Source organism: Colossoma macropomum, unplaced genomic scaffold (genome assembly GCF_904425465.1).
Source record: "Colossoma macropomum unplaced genomic scaffold, Colossoma_macropomum, whole genome shotgun sequence".
Lineage (NCBI taxonomy): Eukaryota > Metazoa > Chordata > Actinopteri > Characiformes > Serrasalmidae > Colossoma > Colossoma macropomum.
Window position 1 is genome coordinate 30,681,958 of NW_023494789.1, and position 26,241 is coordinate 30,708,198.

The window sequence follows — 26,241 nt, forward strand, 5'->3', positions numbered from 1 at the left end:
TTCCTGCACCAAACATACATTTAAAGGACCCATATGAAATTGAATTGTCCTCACTTTTTCAAATAAAATAGTTTGATGTAGCGCAAGCAGTCCATATAAGGAAACATTTTGAATTCACTGTTTCTGTGATGTAATGAGAACCAAGGCATTGGCTTATATCTGCTTATTCAGCATACAGCTGAGGCACAACACAGGGCCAATCAGAGTAGAGCTGATTTTTATATACACCGATCAGGCATAAGATTATGACCACCTCCTTGTTTCTACGCTCATTGTCCATTTTATGAGCTCCACTTACTATATAGGTGCACTTTGTAGTTCTACAATTACAGACTGTAGTCCATCTGGTCAGGACCCCCATGGACCCTCACAGAGCAGGTACTATTTGGGTGGTGGATCATTCTCAGCACTGCAGTAACACTGACATGGTGGTGGTGTGTTAGTGTGTGCTGCGCTAGTGTAAGTGGATCAGACACAGCAGTGCTGCTGGAGTTTTTAAACACCTCAGTGTCACTGCTGGACTGAGAATAGTCCACCAACCAAAAACATCCAGCCAACAGCGTCCTGTGACCACTGATTAAGGACTAGAGGATGATCAACACAAACTGTGCAGCAGCAGATGAGCTACTGTCTCTGACTTTACATCTACAAGGTGGACTGACAAGGTAGGAGTGTCTAATAGAGTGGACAGTGAGTGGACACAATGTTTAAAAACTCCAGCAGCACTGGTAAAAGGGGGCTAACAAAGTATGCAGAGAAACAGATGGACTACAGTCTGTAATTGTAGAACTACAAAGTTCACCTATACAATAAGTGGAGCTGATAAAACGGAAAATGAGCGTAGAAACAAGGAGGTGGTCATAATGTTATGCCTGATCGGTGTAAATATATATATATTTAAGTCTTGAAGACACATTATAAAAAGAGTTAGGAAAAAGGTCATGTAAAAAAATCATTAATTATGAATGTTTTTGGTACATGCAACCAGGCCAATGTCTTAAGAGAACCTCAGGGGGAAAAATAAAATACAAGAAAAATGTAGGATGTGGGATCTTTAACAGAAAATGACACAGAAAACTTAATGACAATGTAATATCAAAATTTTCAGTATTTCAGTGTCCACACTTTGCCTTTATTATGGCTTCCATTTTTAGAGACTTGATTTCAGTTTTTCAATAATATCTGCAGGAATATTTTTCCACACATCCAATCACAAATTTAAATTCTTTAGTCCATAAAACCTTACTCCACATCTCAACTCAACTCAACTATATTATCTTATATCTAATCTCCTTTGAAGTATCTCCTGAATGAAGAATATCTTGTACATAATGGTTGTTTTAATGGGAAATTAAGAGTTTTTTACTTCTGCACAGCACTATGCATACATAAACACTTAGTACACTTATAAGTTTGGCTACGGCGGAAAAAAGTTTGTATGTAGTTTATCACTTACCAAGCTAAAGACTTCATAGATTCTGACACATTCTCACCAGTTGCAGCACTGCACTCCATAAAATGAATGTTATACTCCTACATTGGTGAAAATGACACAATGTTATACAAAATTAATTTGTTTTCTTATTATTTTTTGATAGTCAAAAATGTTCTTACATAGACTAGAGTAACTGTCTATATAAGTAGACAAGTATAACTTAAGTCTAGTTTTATAAACATGAACATTATCACCACTATTCAAGTTGGCATGGTGATGTTACTGTACCCTTGACAGATCCTCCCCTTCCTTGAGCTGGACTTCTCGCTCTGCAGAGTCATTCTTATTGCCAAGTAACATCATGGTGACATCAGCAGGAGCTCTTTCCTGTGCAAGATTACATTTGATTAATGGAGCCAGAAGGGAGGGAATGAATACTGAGTGATAATGAATTAAATGAAATGACACAAGATATTAAAGGTGGACCACAAACACCATACTTCATTTAAATGGTCATGCCATATCGATGACATATCCCAAAATAATACCATTAATAGTCAATAATTTTTTCTTTTTAATTTTGATAATGGATCAACCAACCTGAATCTGGGAGATCCAGTTACGCACTGCACAGAAACTCTGAGAGGATGTGATGTCATACATCAGCAGAAGCCCCTGGGCCTTGTGGAAAACCTGTCTAGTGATGCTGTGATACCTAACAATGATGTTTCCATAAATTAATAATCATAAACACTTAATAGATTCGCTATAACAGCAAGTACAGTCTGTCAGTTGATATCTTACCTCTCCTGTCCTGCTGTGTCCCATATATGCAGTTTAACAGTTCTGTTGCCCAGTGTAATGGTCTGAACAAAGGTGTCAACACCTGAATACATAAAGGCATGCACATACACAAACCCTGTCAGTACTGGATAATAGTTTATGCACAAGTATCAGTTGCTCACACTGAATCCTCAGACTCACCAATAGTAGAACCATAATCCTTGCTGAAGAGTCCACTCTGGAAGCGTCTAATGAATGACGTCTTCCCCACACCGCAGTTTCCCACCATCACCACGTTATACACAGCCACTCCAAAATCTGGAACTACACAAGAACATTTAGTTTGCAGCATGTTACTCTTAAAGCAATAGTTCAGCAGCAAATCAAATTTATACAATTTTTGTCTTATCCCAGATGTAGATGATCAGACAAAACATGTTTGGTATCCGAAGTTTGCTTCTTCAGATTTCTGACACTCCCTGGCAGGGGTGCACAACTCGTGTGATGATTTAAGCATATAGTTTGCATCATGCTCATTGGCGGGGTATAAGCGTCCATAACTTTTTAGCTTCAAGAGGAAACTGGAGAAGCAAACTTTGGACAGCTTACATGTTTTGGCTAATTGACTACATCATCAGGTAATGTCAATCGTGTTTTATTTTTCTTTTTTTGGAAATTATCACTTTAGTTTCAGCCTGCCAAAACAATTCTCCGCACCACCCATACCCCAGATTCTTTCCTCCTAGTATGTCCATTACAGCTCTTACTTTGCTCATCCCATCTCTCAAAGTCAATCATTTCTCTTGTTCCAGTCCTTCCATTATAGAGTGAGGACCTTCTGAGATCATCCAAGGAGTCCAGGCCAGTTCTTGTAGATATATCAGCTTCATTCACAACAGATTTTTCATTCTGTTCATTACTTGGGCTGTAGAAGAAAAACAAGACAGAAATTGTTTGATCATTACTGACTGACTGTCAGAATTCATATTCAGTTCACTTCTATAGACGTCAGAAGCCAAATTATGATATAAACTGAGAGTGGCAGAACCCAGAAGAATTAACAGCAGGCAAAATCCCTGTACAACTCTATGCATACTATATTATATTATATGCATACTATATTATACTGTTATACTACTCTCTCATAAAAATAAAAAAGGGCAAAAAGCTTTCTCTGCACAATACCACGAAAGAACCACTTTCAGCTCCCTTAAGAGCCTTAAATGGGTGGTTCTTTAGAGAACCATTTTTGTGAGATGTGTATAAGTGTGAAGAACCTTTTTCAAGTTTAAAAAAAGCTAAACACCAGGATGTAAAGGTTCTAGGAACTAGATTGGTATATACTTTTACATCATGTGAAGGTTCTTTAAACCTTTAAAATGCTTTTCAACCACAAATCACTTTTTTAAACATAGTTCTTCAGGGAAGCAAAAGCTGTTATTCATCACTCCAAGAACCCTTTGTGGCAACTTTTTAAGAGAGTATATGTAGGTTTTGTTAACCATCATTCATATTGTACTACATACATGCAGAGTAAGAACTGATTGTTTGGAGATAGGACAAAAAGAATGGGATCCTCAACCATTGCCTTAGATCCCAGAGACATTTCATTTATACCTAGCTTTTGTGTCTTCATGGGCAGAGATTGGTTGAGAGACCGGAGTGCTCTCTTGTCCTGGAATGAAATTGGGATCAACCTTTGAAACAGAGAAATGTTTAAAATCAGTTAAATTAAGCAGAAGAATACTTAAAAGAACAGAGAAGAAGTGTAGGAATGAATTCTCAGAAATAAGTGGCAAATACATACTGTTAACTCATCAGTGAACACTTGGACATCTTCTGTTTCTTTCTGGTTGAGCTTAAATTCACCTTTTGCCGTGCGTCTGGACCCAAACTTTCGCCTACCTTCTGGAATGGGATGCTCTGTATTATTCTCATCAACTTGAGAGACAGCTTGGACTTTAGCTGTAATGCCAACAGATCCTTTCACATCTTCTGTGATTTTTAGTGTAGCGGTTTCTCCCTCTAGTTCACTGTTTGTTCCAAGTGCCAAATTCTCTGTGTCCTGTTCAGTGTCTCTGCTCTCGTCCCTTGGTTCTTCTGTCTGCCTGTTTCTAGGTGTCTTGCGTGTGGACCCCATTTTTCTTCTTCTTCCGGGGGAGCTTGGTTCAGTGGAAGTTTGAGAGCTTTGAGATGGTGGTAGTTCAAGAGTGCTTTTGCCTTGCTCAGCTTTTGGTTCTGGGATTCCTAATATATTCTGTTGATTGTCATCTGTTTCTAAAGGCTTGTTTAATGAGCTTTCCAAGATTTCTTCACTAATGGAATGAGCAGTGGTATTCAGGGGACTTTGACAACTCTTTTTCAATTCATACTCTATCTCACCGAGAAGTGACCCTTCTGACTGATCAAGCATGTGGTGAGTTTGCAGTTCATCCTCTTGCCCTATCATCTCTACTATGATGCTCCGTCCGAAGCCTTTGTCATCAAGCACTGTATCTTCTCTTGCTGTTGATTTTGTCTCTTCTTTAATAATATCTTCAATAGATTTTGGGTCCATATCCCCTGTTCCTTTGTCCCATGTTTTTTTGCCATCTGCTCCCTTGAAATTCTTGCGAGTTGAACCCATCTTTCTTTTTTTCTTGTCTAATTTTTCAAGTTCGGGTCTTATGATGGTGATTGATTCTGAGGGCTCAGACTGCCTCTCCATGGACTGATGACATGTTTCAGTAGGAATTGTAGGAATGAAGCTCAGCCTCTCAACCTCTGAATTACTTTCCTCAGCAATTGGTACGCTTTCTTCTACTGTTTGTTCCTTGCTGCTTTCTTTTTCTTTCATTTCCTCAATAAGAACGCCAAGTGACACCTCACTCACTGCATTCAGTGATTCAGTAAGCAAGTTTGAAGTAACTGCTTGATGGGTTTCTTCAGAACATCTCTCTTTCTCATCATGATCAAATCCTTCTGTGGCTTCCACATCTTTCCATCTTCTTTCCTCTCCTTCAGTGTCTGGTCTGTGTCCTCCTTGAGGCCTTCGAGTTGATCCAAATTTCCTCTTTTTCTTACTTTGGCTTTGTGTTTGAAGGTCTGCATTTCTCATTTCTACATTTTCTTCACTATTCCCATCATCTTCCTTGGAATCTGAATATTCTGTCACTGGTGATGGTTGTTTGTTAGTAGTTAAACCCAGTTCAGTTGTTTGAGAGGATAATCCAGAATACATATATTGTTCTGGACACACTTCTATAAAATTCTCAGTGGTGGAATCTTCTGTATGACTGGCTTTTAATTCTTCCTTTATCTCTTCTCTCTCCTCCTCCACAACTTCCGTCTTTCTGATTGATATGTTAGATGTTTCTGTAAGATACACATCATTCTCCTCTCCATATGTGTCTTCATCATCTTTTTCACCTCTTTCTCTCTCTTTTTCATTTATCTCTTCAATAGTCTCTTTCAGGCCACCTCCATGGAGTCTCTCTCTGTGACTCCGTCGAGTTGACCCCATCTTTCTCCGTTTCCCAGATGTGCTGAGTTCTAAATTCTCTGTTATGACATTCTCCTGAGTGGTTTTTGGTTCTTGTATGTGAACGAGTGAGCATATGCTTTCGACTTTCTCTAGTTCTGAGTCTTCATATGTTGGCTGGTCTTGTTGGTCTTTGGATATGCTTTCATCAGATGGTCCTTGTCCAATCTGCTCAGAAACAAGTTCATGAGTATTTTCTGTATTCACTGGAATGCCTAAGATGTCCTGGGCCTCAGAATTAAGCTCCACTGTTCCACATGTAGGAGTAACATGAACTTGGTCGGGGCTTCTGTTTTCAGTACTCTCCATATCATGGCCTTCGACAAGGTATGTGGAAGCATCATTCTGAATTTCTGTGACGACTGGTGGTATTTTCTGCTTATTTGAAGATGTGGACTCATCATCCCTCTCATACTCCACTGCTGATTGTCCATGTTCTTTTGTAATCTCCACTATTTCTTCTGCTGTGCATACATCATTATCAATAAAGTGAACAAGAGTATCTGTCAATGTGACATGTGGTCTATCAGTAATTCCCTGCTCTCCTGTTTCATCATTTGATTCAATCATTTCTTTTTCCAAGGGTAGTTCAGGGATGCCAAGTAACACCTCACTTGCAGCACTGTGTGGTTCAGTAAGCAACTCTGAAGTAGTTGCTTGATGAGTGGTTTCTTTAGAACATCTCTCTTCCTCATCAACTTCAATTTCTTCTGTAGATTCCACATCTTTCCATCTTCTTTCCTCTCCTTCATTGTCTGGTCTGTGTCCTCCTTGAGGCCTGCGGGTTGATCCAAATTTCCTCTTTTTCTTACTTTGGTTTTGTGTATGTAGTTCTGTGTTTTTTATTACTACATTTTCTTCACTATTCCCACCATCATCCTTGGAATCTGAATGTTCGGTCACTGGTGATGGCTGTATGTTAGTGGTTAACCCCAGTTCAGTTGTTTGAGAGGATAATCCAGAATCCATATATTGTTCTGAACACACTGCTATAAAATCCTCAGTGGTGGAATCTTCTGTAGGACTGGCTTTTAATTCGTCCTTTATCTCTTCTCTTTCCTCCTGCACAACATCCATCGTTCTGCTTGATATGTTAGATGTTTCTGTGAGATGCACATCATTCCCCTCACTATACGTGTCTTCATCGTCTTTTTCACCTCTTTCTCTCTCTTTTTGATTTATCTCTTTCAGGCCACCTCCATGGAGTGGCTCTCTATGACTCCTTCGAGTTGACCCCATCTTTCTCCGTTTCGCAGATGTGCTGAGTTCTAAATTCTCTGTCATCACATTCTCCTGAGTGGTTTTTGGTTCTTGTATGTGAACGAGTGAGCACGTGCTTTCGACTTTCTCTAGTTCTGGGTCTTCATTTGTTGGCTGGTTTAGTTGGTCTTTGGATATGCTCTCATCAGATGGTCCTTGTCCAATCTGCTCAGAAACAAGTTCATGAGTATTTTCTGTATTCACTGGAATGCCTAAGCTGTCCTGGGCCTCAGAATTAAGCTCCACTGTGCCACATGTAGGAGTAACATGAACTTGGCTGGGGCTTCTGTTTTCAGTACTCTCCATATTATGGCCTTCGACTATTATAGATGCTTCCTGAGAAGAGTCATGGTATGTGGAAGCATCATTCTGAATTTCTGTGACCACTGGTGGCATTGTCTCTGAAGATGTGGACTCATCGCCCCTCTCATACTCCACTACTGATTGTTCATGTTCTTCTATAATCTCCACTAGTTCTTCTGCTTTGCTTACTTCATTATCACTATGGTGAACAAGAGTATCTGTCAAAATGACATGTGGTCTATCAGTAATTCCCTGCTCTCCTGTTTCATCATTTGATTCAATCATTTCTTTTTCCAGGGGTGGTTCAGGGATGCCAAGTAACACCTCACTCGCATCACTGTGTGGTTCAGTAAGCAAATCCGAAGTAGTTGCTTGATGAGTGGTTTCTTTAGAACATCTCTCTTCCTCATCAACTTCAATTTCTTCTGTAGATTCCACATCTTTCCAGTTTCTTTCCTCTCCTTCATTGTCTGGTCTGTGTCCTCCTTGAGGCCTGCGGGTTGATCCAAATTTCCTTTTTTTCTTACTTTGGTTTTGTGTATGTAGTTCTGTGTTTTTTATTTCTACATTTTCTTCACTATTCCCACCATCATCCTTGGAATCTGAATGTTCGGTCACTGGTGATGGCTGTATGTTAGTAGTTAAACCCAGTTCAGTTGTTTGAGAGGATAATCCAGAATCTATATACTGTTCTGAACACACTGCTATAAAATCCTCAGTGGTGGAATCTTCTGTAGGACTGGCTTTTAATTCTTTCTTTATCTCTTCTCTCTCCTCCTCCACAGCTTCATTCTTTCTGATTGATATGTTAGATGTTTCTGTAAGATGCACATCTTTCTCCTCTCCATACGTGTCTTCATCGTCTTTTTCACCGCTTTCTCTCTCTTTTTCATTTATTTCTTCAATAGTCTCTTTCAGGCCACCTCCATGGAGTGGCTCTCTATGACTCCTTCGAGTTGACCCCATCTTTCTCCGTTTCGCAGATGTGCTGAGTTCTAAATTCTCTGTCATCACATTCTCCTGAGTGGTTTTAGGTTCTTGTATGTGAATGAGTAAGCTTGTGCTTTCGACTTTCCCTAGTTCTGCATCTTCATTTGTTGGCTGGTCTTGTTGGTCTTTGGATATGCTTTCATCAGATGGTCCTTGTCCAATCTGCTCAGAAACAAGTTCATGAGTATTTTCTATATTCACTGGAATGCCTACACTGTCCTGGGCCTCAGAAATAAGCTTCACTGTTTCACATGTAGCAGTAACATGAACTTGGCTGGGTCTTCTGTTTTCAGTACTCTCCATATCACATTTTTCAACTACCTGAGAAAAGTCATGGTATGTAGAAACATCATTCTGAATTTCTGTGACCACTGGTGGCGTTGTCTCTGAAGATGTGGACTCATCGCCCCTCTCATACTCCACTACTGATTGTCCATGTTCTTCTATAATCTCCATTAGTTCTTCTGCTTTGCTTACTTCATTATCACTATGGTGAACAAGAGTATCTGTCAAAATGACATGTGGTCTATCAATAATTCCCTGCTCTCCTGTTTCATCATTTGATTCAATCATTTCTTTTTCCAAGGGTGGTTCAGGGATGCCAAGTGACTCCTCACTCGCAGCACTGTGTGGTTCAGTAAGCAACTCTGAAGTAGTTGCTTGATGAGTGGTTTCTTTAGAACATCTCTCTTCCTCATCATCTTTAATTTCTTCTGTAGATTCCACATCTTTCCATTTTCTTTCCTCTCCTTCATTGTCTGGTCTGTGTCCTCCTTGAGGCCTCCGGGTTGATCCAAATTTCCTCTTTTTCTTACTTTCTCTTTGTGTATGTAGTTCTGTGTTTTTTATTTCTACATTTTCTTCACTATTCCCACCATCGTCCTTCAAATCTGAATGTTCAGTCACTGGTGATGGCTGTATGTCAGTGATTGAACCCAGTTCAGTTGTTTGAGAGGATAATCCAGAATGCATCTCTTGTTCTGAACACACTGCTATAAAATCCTCAGTGATGGAATCTTCTGTATGACCGGCTTTCAATTCGTCCTTTATCTCTTCTCTCTCCTCCTCCACAGCTTCATTCTTTCTGCTTGATATGTTAGATGTTTCTGTAAGATGCACATCTTTCCCCTCACTATACGTGTCTTCATCGTCTTTTTCACTGCTTTCTCTCTCTTTTTCATTTATCTCTTCAATAGACTCTTTCAGGCCACCTCCATGGAGTGGCTCTCTATGACTCCGTCGAGTTGACCCCATCTTTCTCCGTTTCCCAGATGTGCTGAGTTCTAAATTCTCTGTCATGACATTCTCCTGAGTGGTTTTAGATTCTTGTATGTGAACGTGTGAGCATGTGCTTTCGACTTTCTCTAGTTCTGGGTCTTCGTTTGTTGGCTGGTCTAGTGGGTCTTTGGATATGCTTTCTTCAGATGGCAACTGTCCAACCTGGTCAGAAACAAATTCATGAGCATTTTCTGTATTCACTGGAATGCCTACGCTGTCCTGTATCTCAGAATTAAGCTCCACTGTGCCACATGTAGGAGTAACATGAACTTGGCTGGGGCTTCTGTTTTCAGTACTCTCTATATCACATTCTTCAACTACCTTAGAAAAGTCATGGTATGTGGAAGCATCATTCTGAATTTCTGTGACCACTAGTGGCATTGTCGGCTTATCTGAAAACATGAACTCATCGCCCCTCCTATCCTGCACTACTGATTGTTCATGTTCTTCTGTAATCTCTACTAGTTTTTCTGCTTTGCTTACTTCATTATCACTATGCTGAACAACAATATCTGTCAGTATGACATGTGATGTGTCAATCATTCCACACCCTCCTGTTTCATCTTTTGATTCATTTATTTCTTTTTCCAAGGGTGGGTCAAGAATGCTAAGTGACTGCTCACTCACAACACTCTGTGGTTCAGCAAGCAAGTCAGAAGAAGCTGCTTGACTGGTGGCTTCTTTAGAACATCTCTCTTCCTTGTCATGTTCAGTTTGTTCTGTAGCTTCCACATCTTTCCTTTTTCTTTCTTCTCCTTCATTGTCTGGTCTGTGTCCTCCTTGAGGCCTCCGGGTTGATCCAAATTTCTTTTTTTTCTTACTTTGGTTTTGTGTCTGTAGTTCTGCAATTTTCACTTCTATATTTTCTTCACTATTCCCATCATCTTCCTTGGAATCTGAATATTCAGTCACTGGTGATGGCTGTATGTTAGTAGTTAAACCCAATTCATTTGTTTGAGACAATAACCCAGAATCCATGTATTGTTCTGAACACACTGCTGTAAAATCCTCAGTGGTGGAATCTTCTGTAGGACTGGCTTTTAATTCTTCCTTTATCTCTTCTCTGTCCTCCTCCACAGCTTCATTCTTTCTGCTTGATATGTTTGATGTTTCTGTAAGATGCACATCTTTCTTCTCTCCATACATGTCTTCATCGTCTTTTTCACTGCTTTCTCTCTCTTTTTCATTTATCTCTTCAGTAGACTCCTTCAGGCCACCTCCATGGAGTGGCTCTCTATGACTCCTTCGAGTTGACCCCATCTTTCTCCGTTTCCCAGATGTGCTAAGTTCTAAATTCTCTGTCATCACATTCTCCTGAGTGGTTTTAGGTTCTTGTATGTGAACGACTGAGCATGTGCTTTCGACTTTCTCTATTTCCGAGTCTTCGTTTGTTGGCTGGTCTGTTTGGTCTTTGAATATGCTTTCATCAGATGGCAACTGTCTACTCTGGTCAGAAACAAGTTCATGAGTATTTTCTGTATTCACTGGAATGCCTACGCTGTCCTGGGCCTCAGAATTAAGCTCCACTGTGCCACATGTAGGAGTGACATGAACTTGGTCGGGGCTTCTGTTTTCAGTACTCTCCATATTATGGCCTTCGACTATTATGGATGCTTCCTGAGAAAAGTCATGGTATGTAGAAACATCATTCTGAATTTCTGTGACCACTGGTGGCGTTGTCTCTGAAGATTTGGACTCATCGCCCCTCTCATACTCTACTACTGATTGTTCATGTTCTTCTATAATCTCCATTAGTTCTTCTGCTTTGCTTACTTCATTATCACTATGGTGAACAAGAGTATCTGTCAATATGACATGTGGTGTATCAATAATGTCATGCTCTTCTGTTTCATCATTTGATTCAGTCATTTCTTTTTCCAAGGGTGGTTCAGGGATGCCAATTGACACCTCACTCTCAGCACTGTGTGGTTCAGTAAGCAACTCTGAAGTAGTTGCTTGATGAGTGGTTTCTTTAGAACATCTCTCTTCCTCATCATCTTCAATTTCTTCTGTAGATTCCACATCTTTCCATCTTCTTTCCTCTCCTTCATTGTCTGGTCTGTGTCCTCCTTGAGGCCTGCGGGTTGATCCAGATTTCCTCTTTTTCTTACTTTGGTTTTGTGTATGTAGTTCTGTGTTTTTTATTTCTACATTTTCTTCACTATTCCCACCATCATCCTTGGAATCTGAATGTTCGGTCACTGGTGATGGTTGGATGTTAGTAGCTAAACCCAGTTCAGCTGTTTTAGAGAATAACCCAGAATCCATGTATTGTTCTGAACACACTGCTGTAAAATCCTCAGTGGTGGAATCTTCTGTAGGACTGGCTTTTAATTCTTCCTTTATCTCTTCTATCTCCTCCTCCACAACTTCATTCTTTCTGATTGATATGTTACATGTTTCTGTAAAATGCACATCTTGCTTCTCTCCATACATGTCTTCATCATCTTTTTCACCTCTTTCTCTCTCTTTTTCATTTATCTCTTCAGTAGACTCTTTCAGGCCACCTCCATGGAGTGGCTCTCTATGACTCCTTCGAGTTGATCCCATCTTTCTCCGTTTCCCAGATGTGCTGAATTCTAAATTCTCTGTCATCACATTCTCCTGAGTGGTTTTTGGTTCTTGTATGTGAACGTGTGAGCACGTGCTTTCGACTTTCTCTAGTTCTGAGTCTTCATTTGTTGGCTGGTCTTGTTGGTCTTTGGATATGCTTTCATCAGATGGCAACTGTCTACTCTGGTCAGAAACAAATTCATGAGTATTTTCTGTATTCACTGGAATGCCTAAGCTGTCGTGTATCTCAGAATTAAGCTCCACTGTTCCACATGTAGGAGTGACATGAACTTGGTCGGGGCTTCTGTTTTCAGTACTCTCCATATTATGGCCTTCGACTATTATGGATGCTTCCTGAGAAAAGTCATGGTATGTGGAAGCATCATTCTGAATTTCTGTGACCACTGGTGGCGTTGTCTCTGAAGATGTGGACTCATCGCCCCTCTCATACTCTACTACTGATTGTTCATGTTCTTCTATAATCTCCACTAGTTCTTCTGCTTTGCTTACTTCATTATCACTATGGTGAACAAGAGTATCTGTCAATATGACATGTGGTGTATCAATAATGTCATGCTCTTCTGTTTCATCATTTGATTCAGTCATTTCTTTTTCCAAGGGTGGTTCAGGGATGCCAATTGACACCTCACTCTCAGCACTGTGTGGTTCAGTAAGCAACTCTGAAGTAGTTGCTTGATGAGTGGTTTCTTTAGAACATCTCTCTTCCTCATCATCTTCAATTTCTTCTGTAGATTCCACATCTTTCCATCTTCTTTCCTCTCCTTCATTGTCTGTTCTGTGTCCTCCTTGAGGCCTGCGGGTTGATCCAGATTTCCTCTTTTTCTTACTTTGGTTTTGTGTATGTAGTTCTGTGTTTTTTATTTCTACATTTTCTTCACTATTCCCACCATCATCCTTGGAATCTGAATGTTCGGTCACTGGTGATGGCTGTATGTTAGTAGTTAAACCCAGTTCAGTTGTTTGAGAGGATAATGCAGAATCTATATACTGTTCTGGACACACTGCTATAAAGTCCTCAGTGGTGGAATCTTCTGTATGACGGGCTTTTAATTCTTCCTTTATCTCTTCTCTGTCCTCCTCCACAGCTTCATTCTTTCTGCTTGATATGTTCGATGTTTCTGTAAGATGCACATCTTTCTCCTCTCCATATGTGTCTTCATCGTCTTTTTCACTGCTTTCTCTCTCTTTTTCATTTATCTCTTCAGTAGACTCCTTCAGGCCACCTCCATGGAGTGGCTCTCTATGACTCCTTCGAGTTGACCCCATCTTTCTCCGTTTCCCAGATGTGCTGAGTTCTAAATTCTCTGTCATCACATTCTCCTGAGTGGTTTTTGGTTCTTGTATGTGAACGTGTGAGCACGTGCTTTCGACTTTCTCTAGTTCTGAGTCTTCATTTGTTGGCTGGTCTTGTTGGTCTTTGGATATGCTTTCATCAGATGGCAACTGTCTACTCCGATCAGAAACAAGTTCATGAGTATTTTCTGTATTCACTGGAATGCCTAAGCTGTCTTGGGCCTCAGAAATAAGCTCCACTGTTCCACATGTAGGAGTGACATGAACTTGGTCGGGGCTTCTGTTTTCAGTACTCTCCATATCATGGCCTTCGACTATTATGGATGCTTCCTGAGAAAAGTCATGGTATGTGGAAGCATCATTCTGAATTTCTGTGACCACTGGTGGCGTTGTCTCTGAAGATGTGGACTCATTGCCCCTCTTATCCTCCACTACTGATTGTTCATGTTCTTCTATAATCTCCATTAGTTCTTCTGCTTTGCTTACTTCATTATCACTTTGGTGAACAAGAGTATCTGTCAATATGACATGTGGTGTATCAATAATTCCCTGCTCTCCTGTTTCATCATTTGATTCAATCATTTCTTTTTCCAAGGGTGGTTCAGGGATGCCAAGTGACACCTCACTCTCAGCACTGTGTGGTTCAGTAAGCAACTCTGAACTAGTTGCTTGATGAGTGGTTTCTTTAGAACATCTCTCTTCCTCATCATCTTTAATTTCTTCTGTAGATTCCACATCTTTCCATTTTCTTTCCTCTCCTTCATTGTCTGGTCTGTGTCCTCCTTGAAGCTTCCTGGTTGATCCAGATTTCCTCTTTTTCTTACTTTGGTTTTGTGTATGTAGTTCTGTGTTTTTTATTTCTACATTTTCTTCACTATTCCCACCATCATCCTTGGAATCTGAATGTTCGGTCACTGGTGATGGCTGTATGTTAGTAGTTAAACCCAGTTCAGTTGTTTGAGAGGATAATCCAGAATCTATATACTGTTCTGAACACACTGCTGTAAAATCCTCAGTGGTGGAATCTTCTGTATGACTGGCTTTTAATTCTTTCTTTATCTCTTCACTCTCCTCCTCCACAGCGTCATTCTTTCTGATTGATATGTTAGATGTTTCTGTAAGATGCACATCTTTCTTCTCTCCATACGTGTCTTCATCATCTTTTTCACCTCTTTCTCTCTCTTTTTCATTTATCTCTTCAATAGACTCTTTCAGGCCACCTCCATGGAGTGGCTCTCTATGACTCCGTCGAGTTGACCCCATCTTTCTCCGTTTCCCAGATGTGCTGAATTCTAAATTCTCTGTCATCACATTCTCCTGAGAGGTTTTAGGTTCTTGTATGTGAACGAGTGAGCATGTGCTTTCGACTTTCTCTATTTTTGAGTCTTCATACGTTGGCTGGTCTTGTTGGTCTTTGGATATGCTTTCATCAGATGGCAACTGTCTACTCTGGTCAGAAACAAATTCATGAGTATTTTCTGTATTCACTGGAATGCCTAAGCTGTCGTGTATCTCAGAATTAAGCTCCACTGTTTCACATGTAGGAGTGACATGAACTTGGTCAGGGCTTCTGTTTTCAGTACTCTCCATATCATGGCCTTCGACTATTATGGATGCTTCCTGAGAAAAGTCATGGTATGTGGAAGCATCATTCTGAATTTCTGTGACCACTGGTGGCGTTGTCTCTGAAGATGTGGACTCATCGCCCCTCTCATACTCTACTACTGATTGTTCATGTTCTTCTATAATCTCCACTAGTTCTTCTGCTTTGCTTACTTCATTATCACTATGGTGAACAAGAGTATCTGTCAATATGACATGTGGTCTATCAGTAATTCCCTGCTCTCCTGTTTCATCATTTGATTCAATCATTTCTTTTTCCAAGGGTAGTTCAGGGATGCCAAGTAACACCTCATTCACAGCACTTTCTGATTCAGTAAGCAACTCTGAAGTAGCTGCTTGATGAGTGGTTTCTTTAGAACATCTCTCTTCCTCATCATCTTCAATTTCTTCTGTAGATTCCACTTCTTTCCATCTTCTTTCCTCTCCTTCATTGTCTGGTCTGTGTCCTTCTTGAGGCCTGCGGGTTGATCCAAATTTCCTTTTTTTCTTACTTTGGTTTTGTGTATGTAGTTCTGTGTTTTTTATTTCTACATTTTCTTCACTATTCCCACCATCATCCTTGGAATCTGAATGTTCAGTCATTGGTAATGGCTGTATGTTAGTAGTTAAACCCAGTTCAGTTGTTTGAGAGGATAATGCAGAATCTATATACTGTTCTGGACACACTGCTATAAAGTCCTCAGTGGTGGAATCTTCTGTAGGACTGGCTTTTAATTCTTCCTTTATCTCTTCTCTCTCCTCCTCCACAGCGTCATTCTTTCTGCTTGATATGTTAGATGTTTCTGTAAGATGCACATCTTTCTCCTCTCCATACGTGTCTTCATCATCTTTTTCACCTCTTTCTCTCTCTTTTTCATTTATCTCTTCAGTAGACTCCTTCAGGCCACCTCCATGGAGTGGCTCTCTATGACTCCTTCGAGTTGACCCCATCTTTCTCCGTTTCGCAGATGTGCTGAATTCTAAATTCTCTGTCATGACATTCTCCTGAGTGGTTTTAGGTTCTTGTATGTGAACGAGTGAGCACGTGCTTTCGTCTCTCTCTATTTTTGAGTCTTCATACGTTGGCTGGTCTTGTTGGTCTTTGGATATGCTTTCATCAGATGGCAACTGTCCGATCTGTTCAGAAACAAGTTCATGAGCATTTTCTGTATTCACTGGAATGCCTACGCTGTCCTGGGCCTCAGAATTAAGCTCCACTGTTCCACATGTAGTAGTAACATGAAAATGGCTTGGGCTTCTGTTTTCAGTACTCTCCATATCACATTCTTCAACTACCTGAGAAATATCATAGTTTGCTGAAGCATCATTCTGAATTTCTGTGACCACTGGTGGCGTTGTCTCTGAAAATGTGGACTCATCATTCCCCTCATACTCCGCTACTGATTGTCTGTGTTCTTCTATAATCTCTACTGGTTCTTCTGCTTTGTGTACTTCATTATCACTATGCTGAACAACAATATCTGTCAATATGACATGTGATATGTCAATCATTCCACACCCTCCTGTTTCATCTTTTGTTTCAGTTATTTCTTTTTCCAAGGGTGGGTCAAGGATGCCAAGTGACTCCTCACTCACAGCATTCTGTGGTTCAGTAAGCAAGTCAGAAGAAGCTGCTTGATTGGTGGTTTCTTCAGAACATCTGTCTTCCTCGTCATGTTCAGTTTGTTCTGTAGCTTCTACATTTTTCCGTTTTCTTTCCTCTCCTTCATTGTCTGGTCTGTGTCCTCCTTGGGGCCTCCGGGTTGATCCAAATTTCCTTTTTTTCTTACTTTGGCTATGTGTCTGTAGTTCTGCATTTTTCACTTTTATATTTTCTTCACTATTCCCACCATCATCCTTGGAATCTGAATGTTCGGTCACTGGTGATGGCTGTATGTTAGTGGTTAACCCCAGTTCAGTTGTTTGAGAGGATAATCCAGAATCCATGTATTGTTTTGAACACACTGCTATAAAATCCTCAGTGGTGGAATCTTCTGTAGGACTGGCATTTAATTCATCCTTTATCTCTTTAATCTCCTCCTCCACAGTGTCCTTCTTTCTGCTTGATATGTTCGATGTTTCTGTAAGATGCACATCTTTCTCCTCTCCATACGTGTCTTCATCGTCTTTTTCACCGCTTTCTCTCTCTTTTTCATTTATCTCTTCAGTAGACTCCTTCAGGCCACCTCCATGGAGTGGCTCTCTATGACTCCTTCGAGTTGACCCCATCTTTCTCCGTTTCCCAGATGTGCTAATTTCTAAATTCTCTGTCATCACATTCTCCTGAGTGGTTTTTGGTTCTTGTATGTGAACGAGTGAGCATGTGCTTTCGACTTTCTCTAGTTCTGAATCTTCATACGTTGGCTGGTCTAGTTGGTCTTTGAATATGCTTTCATCAGATGGCAACTGTCTACTCTGGTCAGAAACAATTTCATGAGTATTTTCTGTATTCACTGGAATGCCTACGCTGTCCTGGGCCTGAGAAATAAGCTCCACTGTTCCACATGTAGGAGTAACATGAACTTGGTCGGGGCTTCTGTTTTCAGTACTCTCCATATCATGGCCTTCGACTATTATGGATGCTTCCTGAGAAAAGTCATGGTATGTGGAAGCATCATTCTGAATTTCTGTGACCACTGGTGGCGTTGTCTCTGAAGATGTGGACTCATCGCCCCTCTCATACTCCACTACTGATTTTTCATGTTCTTCTATAATCTCCACAAGTTCTTCTGCTTTGCTTACTTCATTATCACTATGGTGAACAAGAGTATCTGTCAATATGACATGTGGTCTATCAGTAATTCCCTGCTCTCCTGTTTCATCATTTGATTCAGTCATTTCTTTTTCCAGGGGTGGTTCAGGGATGCCAAGTAACACCTCATTCACAGCACTTTCTGATTCAGTAAGCAACTCTGAAGTAGCTGCTTGATTAGTGGTTTCTTTAGAACATCTCTCTTCCTCATCATCTTCAATTTCTTCTGTAGATTCCACATCTTTCCATCTTCTTTCCTCTCCTTCATTGTCTGGTCTGTGTCCTCGTTGAAGCCTCTGGGTTGATCCAGATTTCCTCTTTTTTTTACTTTGGTTTTGTGTATGTAGTTCTGTGTTTTTTATTTCTACATTTTCTTCACTATTCCCACCATCATCCTTGGAATCTGAATGTTCGGTCACTGGTGATGGCTGTATGTTAGTAGCTAAACCCAGTTCAGCTGTTTTAGAGAATAACCCAGAATCCATGTATTGTTCTGAACACACTGCTATAAAATCATCAGTGGTGGAATCTTCTGTATGACGGGCTTTTAATTCTTCCTTTATCTCTTCTCTCTCCTCCTCCACAACTTCATTCTTTCTGATTGATATGTTAGATGTTTCTGTAAGATGCACATCTTTCTTCTCTCCATGCATGTCGTCATCATCATCTTTTTCACTGCTTTCTCTCTCTTTTTCATTTATTTCTTCAATAGACTCTTTCAGGCCATCTCCATGGAGTGGCTCTCTATGACTCCTTCGAGTTGACCCCATCTTTCTCCGTTTCCCAGATGTACTGAGTTCTAAATTCTCCCTCTTGACATTCTCCTGAGTGGTTTTTGGTTCTTGTATGTGAACGAGTGAGCATGTGCTTTCGACTTTCTCTAGTTCTGCGTCTTCATTTGTTGGCTGGTCTACTTGGTCTTTGGATATGCTTTCATCAGATGGCCCTTGTCCGATCTGGTCAGAAACAAATTCATGAATATTTTCAGTATTTGCTGGAATGCCTACGCTGTCCTGTACATCAGAATTAAGCTCCACTGTGCCACATGTAGGAGTAACATGAACCTGGCCAGGGTGTCTGTTTTCAGTACTCTCCATATCATGGCCTTTGACTATTATGGATTCTTCCTGAGTTGAGTCATGGTATGTGGAAGCATCATTCTGACTTTCTGTGACCGCTGGTGGCGTTGTCTCTGCAGATGTGGGCTCATTATCCCTCTCATACTCCACTATTGATTGTCCATGTTCTTCTATAATCTCCACTAGTTTTTCTGCTTTGTGTACTTCATTATCACTATGGTGAACAAGAGTATCTGTCAAAATGACATGTGGTGTATCAATAATGTCATGCTTTCCTGTTTCATCATTTGATTCAGTTATTTCTTTTTTCAAGGGTGGGTCAAAGATGACAGGTGACTCCTCACTAACACCATTCTGTGGTTCAGCAAGCAAGTCAGAAGAAGCTGCTTGATTGGTGGTTTCTTCAGAACATCTCTCTTCCTCGTCATGTTCAGTTCGTTCTGTAGCTTCTACATTTTTCCATTTTCTTTCCTCTCCTTTATTGTCTGGTCTGTGTCCTCCTTGAGGCCTCCGGGTTGATCCAAATTTCTTTTTTTTCTTACTTTGGCTTTGTGTCTGTAATTCTGCATTTTTCACTTCTATATTTTCTTCACTATTCCCATCATCTTCCCTGGAATCTGAATGTTCGGTCACTGATGATGGCTGTATGTTAGTAGTTAAAGCCAGTTCAGTTGTTTGAGAGGAACATTGTTCTGAACACACTGCTACAAAGTCCTCGGTGCTGGAATCTTTTGCAGGACTGGCATTTATTTCTTCCATTGTTTCCTTACTCTCCTCTTCAAGAACTTCAGTTTTTCTGCTTGATAAGGTAGATATTTCTGTAAGATCCACATCCTTCTCCTCTCCATACTTCTCTTCATCATCTTCATAGCCTATTTTTTCTTCTTTTTCACTGATCTCCTCAGTAGGATTTTTCTGGTCACGTTCATGGAGTCGCCCTCTGTGACTCCTTCGAGTTGACCCTATTTTCCTTGGTTTCCCAGATGTGCTAGGTTCTGAATTCTCTGTTATTACATCATCCTGAGTGGTTTTGGATTCCTGTGTGTGAATGAGTGTGCTTGAGTTTCCAAATTGCTCTGCTTCTGATTCTTTGTTCTGCAGCTCTAGATGGTCTTCAGGTATGCTGTGATCCCAAGCTAGCTGTTTTATTCCATAAGATGCAAGCTCATGAGTATTTTCTGTATTTACTGAAATGTCTAAGCTCTGCTGTATCTTCGAAATAAGCTCCACCGTCCCACATGTAGGAGAAGAAAGAACTTGGCAGGGGTTTCCATTTTCAGTACTCTCTACGTCACCTTCTTCAGCTACCACAGATGCTTCCTGAGAAGACGTTTGGTATGTGGAAGTATCATTCTGAATTTCTGTTATGACTGTTGGCATTTTCTGCTTATCTGTAGATGTGGACTCATCATCGCTCTCATACTCCACAACTGGGTGTCTAATTTCCACTAGTTTTTCTCTTTTGCTTACTTCGTTATCAATATGGTGAACAACAATATCTGTCAATACTGTTTTGTCTTTTGATTCAATCATTTCTTTTTCCAAGGGTGGGTCAAGTACACCAAGTGACACCTCACTCACAGCAATCTGTGGTTCAGTTAGCGAGTTTAAAGTAGCAGCTTGATTGGTGGTTTCTTTTGAAAATCTCTCTTCCTCATTATGTTCAAATTCTTCTGTAGCTTCCACATCTTTCCGTTTTCTTTGCTCTCCATCATTGTCTGGTCTGTGTCCTCCTTGAGGCCTTCGAGTTGACCTAGATTTCCTCTTTTTCTTACTTTGGTGTTGTGTATGTAGTTCTGCATTTCTCATTTCTACATCATCTTTACTATTCCCACCATCGTCCTTGAAATCTGAATATTCAACTACTGGTGATGGCTGTATGTTAGTAGTTAAACCCAGTTCATTTATTTGAGAGGATAATCCAGAATCCTTATATTGTTTTGAACACACTGCTATAAAATCCTCAGTGGTGGAATCTTTTGCAGGACCAGCATTAATTACTTCTTCTGTCTTTTCACTTTCACTTTCATTCTTTAGGCTCGGTATGTTAGATCTGTCTGTAAGATGCACATCTTTCTCCTCACCATACGTGTCTTCATCATCTTTTTTACCATGTTTCCCTTCTTTTTCATTTATCTCTTCAACAGAATCATCCAACTCATGTCCATGAAACTGCTTTCTATGACTCTTTTGAGTTGGCTCCATCTTTCCTCTTTTCCCAGATGTGTTAAGTTCTGAATTTTCTGTTATTACATCATCCTGAACTTTTTTTGATTCTTGTATGTGAATGAGTGAGCATGTGCTTTCATTTTGCTCTAGTTCTGAATCTCTGTTTGTGTGCAGGTCTAAATGTTCTTCAGATATATTATGATCCCAAGGCAGCTGTCTCATCTGGTCAGATGCAATCTCATCAGTATTTACTATATTCCTTGGAATATCTAAGATGTCCTGTATTTCAGAAATAAGCTCCATGGTACCACTTATAGGAGAAGCATGAACATGGCTGGGGCTTCTGTTTTCAGAACTTTCTACATCACATTCTTTGACTACCATGGATGCTTCCTGAGAAAAGTCATGGTATGTGGAAGTATCATTCTCAGTTTTCATGATGACTGGAGACATTTCCTGCTTATCTGAAGATGTGAGCTTGTTGGCCTTCTCATCATCCTCTACTGACTGTGGATGTTCTCCTGTAATTTCCACCAGTTCCTCTACTTTGCTTAATTCATTATCAATATAGTGAACAACAATGTCTGTCAATCCCGTTTCATCTTTTGATTCGGTTATTTCTTTTTCCATGGTCAGGTCAAGAATGCCAAGTGACACCTCACTCACAGCAATCTGTGGTTTAGTAAGTGAGTTTACAGCAGCTGCTTGATGCGTGGTTTCTTTAGAACATCTCTCTTCCTTGTCATGTTCAAATCCTTCTGTAGCTTCCACATCTTTCCATTTTCTTTCCTTTCCTTCAGTGTCTGGTCTCTGTCCTCCTTGCGGCCTTCGGGTTGACCCAAATTTTCTCTTTTTCTTACTTTGGTTTTGTGCCTGTGGTTCTGTGCTTCTCATTTCTGCATTTTCTTTACTATTCCCATCATCGTCTTTGGAATCTGAAAGTTCAGCTCCTTGTGGTGTTTGTCTGTTAGTAGTTAAAACCCATTTGGTTATTTGAGAGGATAATACAGGATTCATATATTGTTCTGAACACACTGCTGTAAAATCCTCAGTAGCAGATTCTTCTGTAGGAGCAGAGTTCATTTCTTCTGTTGTTTCTTTATTCTCCTCCTCAATAACTTCATTCTTTCTGCTTGATATGTTAGAGCTGTCTGTAAGAGGCACATCTTTCTTCTCTCCATGCCTGTCCACATAATCTTTTTCACCTCTTTTTCCTTCTTTTTCACTTGTCTCTTCAATATTTTCTTTCTGGTCACCTTCATGGTGTTGCTCTGTCCTTTGAATTAAACCCATCTTTGTCCCTGATATGCTAAGTTCTGCATGATCGGTTATCACATCATCCTCTGTGGTTTTTGATTCTTGTATTAGAATGAATGAGCATGTGCTTTCAAGTTCTGATTCTCTGTTTGTTGGCTGATTTAGATGGTCTGCAAAAATGTCAAGATTCCAAGACAACTGTCTCATTCTATCAGATGCAAAATCAAGAGTATTTTCTGTATTCTCTAGCATGTCTAAACTGCCCTGTGTTTGAGAAGTAAACTCCATTGTGACACTTGTAGGAGAAGTATTTACTTGGCTGGGGCTTCCATTGTCAGTTCTCTCCATATCAGGATCTTGGACTACCATGAATGCTTCTTGAGAACGGTTATAATATGTGGAAGTATCATTCGGAATTTCTGTAATGATTGATGACATTTTTTGCTCATCTGAGTATGTGGAGTCATCAGTTCTCTCATCCTCCACTGTTGATTTTTCATGTTCTATAATTTCTCCTGGATCTTCTGCTTTGCTGTTTTCTTCAAGGATCACAGTGTCAATCTGACAAACAATTGCATTTGACATTACAACAGGTGCTGTATCAATCATTTCAACGGTTTCTGTTTCCGAGTGTAGATCAATAATACCAAGTGACACCTCACTCACAGAACTCTGTGATCCAGCTTGCTGACTGGTTTCTTCAGAATATGTATTTTGATCATCATGTTTAATTTCTTCTGTAGCTTCCACATCTTTCCATATTCTTTCCTCTATATCAGTGTCTGGTCTGTGTCCTCCTCGAGGCCTCCTGGTTGATCCAAATTTCTTTTTTTTCTCCGTCTGGCTTTGCCCATGTGGTTCTGTTTCCATATTTTCCTGTGATTGATTTTTTTGCACCATAGCATCCACCACTTCTCCTGAGTTGTTTTGGACTTTGAGGACTGCAGAGTCAATCTGTTCAGACACATCTAAAATTATTGTAGGTGCTACATCCATCCCTCCAGATTGCTTTTTGTTCATTTCTAGAGCCTCATTCTCTTTATCAAGGACTCCACATTCTGGTTTTGCCCCATTGCCTTCTTTTATCTCTTTGTTTTCTTCATAAACAAATGATGTGGTTAAGGTTTCATCGTTTTGTAAAATGTTTGTGGTCTCAGTTTCTACATCTTCTTCAGTTACACCCTCCATCCCATTTTCTTTCTTTTCATCGAAAGTATTGTGAGATGAGTCCAACTCTGTTATATGGGAGCATTTGTTGGAGACTGGATGTACGGGATTCTCTCCTGCCTGAGAGAAAGAACTGTCACCAGTGACAACACATTCAGCTTCTGTATGCAGGTCATCTGTCAGATCAAGAGCACAATTTGTCACAGTGGCAGCTATTACCTCAACACAGTCCACTGCTTTAGACTGTTCCTCTGACAGATGTGATGTAATATCATCTTCATGTGCACCACTGTACGTGTGAGAGACATTTGCTTGACCAGTTTGTTCCACATTATTCTTAATGACATCATCTTCTTTGGCCACAGCAGTAAGACCCTGCAATGTTTTTTCCTCTTTTTCAAGATCTCTGTATCCTGTATCTATGTCGAAGTGTTCTTCAACGCATGCACCCTTTCTTTGCAGCTGCTGTGGAAAAGATAGCTCATCGTCTTCAGCCCGCTTCATTAAGTGATCTGTGGTCAGCACCTTTTCAGTACTCACTTTATCTTCAGCATCTAAACTGTCATACACCAAGAGCATTCTGTCCTCTGCACTTACGTCTTTTCTCTTTGTTAGCTCAACTGTTTCATTGCTGACTACTGCATAACTGTTATTATCCCCATCTTTGCCTATAGATAAAGCACTGGTATCACAAATGTTCTCGGATGGCTTTATTTCCTCAAAAAACTGATTGCTGTTTTCAGTGATGTCATTTCCTCTCTCCTTATCTGTCATGCTATCATTTGACTGAAAGGGCTGCTCCTCATAGAGCTTGGTGTCATGACAGATTTCGATCTGAGGCAACTGATTAGAATCTGCCTGTATATCAATACAAGCTCCCTCCTTTGACCGCATGTCAGATAAAAATTCTCCAGCATCATCATGTTGTAAACTGTATGCCTGGTTGCTTATGTCCATTGCATCAGACTCTGCTTCATGTAGCGTTTCAAAAGGAATTACCTTCCTTTCTCTGACTAAATCTAACAGCTTACCTTCATCATTCTCTGCTTCCTCTTCTTCTGTCCTCATCTCCCTGTCTTTTTTTTCTTCTTCTTCATTATTTTGTTCTTTTACACCCTGCTCAGTTTGGCCTGTATTTTCCCCCATACTGCTTTCTCCTGTCAAAAGTCTGGCATCAGAAAGATCATACTGTTCATCTCTGTGATGTTTAATTTCATTGTCAGATGAGTCACAACGGAGTTCTGTATCATATGAAAGATACTGGTCTGATGAAGCTCCTTTTTTCTTCTTTGGGGACAAGGTCATGATTTCATCAGGTTCCACTGTTTGCATTGTGAATCTGGCTTCAACCACATCTTCACATTCTTTTCTGTCTCCAACCATGTGTACCTCCCTATGTTCTTCCTCGCCCTCTCTGTATTCTGACATTTTAATCTCTTGAACACATGCCAAATCCTCGGTTAGCTTTAAGGTCTCATTTTTAAGCTCCAGGCAGTGGTCAGAAATGCCCTCATTTACTGTACCTGTTTGAGCCCCTTCAGTTCCATCTGTACTGGAATTCAGTCCTTCTTCTGGAGAATATGAACATTCTTGCTCAGGTTCATTTATAAGAGATGCTTCTCCCTCCCTACACTCATGAGATGAGACTGTGCTCTCTCTTTCTTGTTTGTCTTCACTCATAAAGTTTAAAGTGAACTGATCATGTATTGTGTTCACAGATGTATCAGAGGACACAAGACTGTGAATCTGAGTATCCTGTAACACTTGAACATCCTCAAAATCACATGCAGGAATGGTAATTCTTCCTTCTTCAAGAGGTCTGTCAGCTGAGCCTGTCTTCTTTTGGCCTGTTGTGTTGGGTAAAGTCTCCATTTGATTGTACATTTGCAAAGAATCATCAAATTCATGAAGTGGAAGTTTACTTTGAGTGGTTGTGGTACACTGAAATCAAAGGAATGACTTATTGATTCTTCACTGAAAGCTGCCCCCTTACGTTGGTCAGGCTCAAAAGAAGAAAGACTCATGAGTTTGCTTTGAAATGCTATTTCTAAATTAACTCGCCCATCATTTCCCAGAACCTCTTCTTTATGCATTGTGCTACCAAGGGCCCAATGCTCTCTTTGTAAGATAGAAATCTCAGGTTCAATGGATTGACTGGATGAATAACCTGATGAACTTTGTTGGTGATCATCCCCTCTGACTGACACTTCTTCAGGAACTCCATGCTCTTCACTAATCCCTTCACTTACCTCCACTCTGTCCTCTGGTTCTTCCTCAGGTATTCCTCCACCTTTAAACCCTCTGTTGCTCTTGCGAGTTGATCCCATTTTTCTCCTCTTACTCACTGCTTCAGCTTGTGCAAGTAAATCCTGTGACTGCGAATGAGGATGGAGTTCTGAGGCAGAAGTCTGCTGGCTGATGCAAGTTGTTGTTGCCTGGCCTAACTGAGGTAGTACAGAAGCATCAGATGGTTGTTTTTCAGAAACAACATGAAAATCTTTTTGCTCACTTTCATGTTCTTCATTGCCTGTTTGTGGGAAGCTATCATCACATTCTTTCTCTTCAGGATTTCTGTTGCGATTTCGTCGGGAAGAACCAAGCTTTTGGCTCTTTCTCTGCTTTTTGCTAGACATGGCTTTTCACACTTTGCCCTGTAGTGTGTAAAAGGAAAACAAGAATACAATTACTCACTTGTGCCTTTGAACAAGAACATGATTCAAATAGAAACCAAGGAGCCTTAAAGGTTAAGTCATGGGTGTATGACTCATTACATGCAGAG

The 26,241-nt window shown here is 40.3% G+C and overlaps 1 protein-coding gene across 1 annotated transcript in view; it reads right to left on the reverse strand.

The window, feature by feature from the left end:
* rab44 (RAB44, member RAS oncogene family) overlaps positions 1-26,241 on the reverse strand; it is a 29,116-nt gene that overhangs the window by 2,019 nt on the left and 856 nt on the right. The window contains exons 2-10 of the mRNA XM_036569668.1: positions 8,225-26,113; positions 4,026-6,934; positions 3,836-3,915; positions 2,986-3,143; positions 2,420-2,542; positions 2,240-2,321; positions 2,036-2,150; positions 1,724-1,822; positions 1,457-1,533 (exon numbers count right to left, since the gene is read on the reverse strand). Of these exons, the coding sequence (XP_036425561.1) occupies positions 1,457-1,533; positions 1,724-1,822; positions 2,036-2,150; positions 2,240-2,321; positions 2,420-2,542; positions 2,986-3,143; positions 3,836-3,915; positions 4,026-6,934; positions 8,225-25,346 (20,765 nt within the window). The 5' untranslated portion in view covers positions 25,347-26,113. The remainder of the gene's footprint in view (positions 1-1,456; positions 1,534-1,723; positions 1,823-2,035; positions 2,151-2,239; positions 2,322-2,419; positions 2,543-2,985; positions 3,144-3,835; positions 3,916-4,025; positions 6,935-8,224; positions 26,114-26,241) is intronic.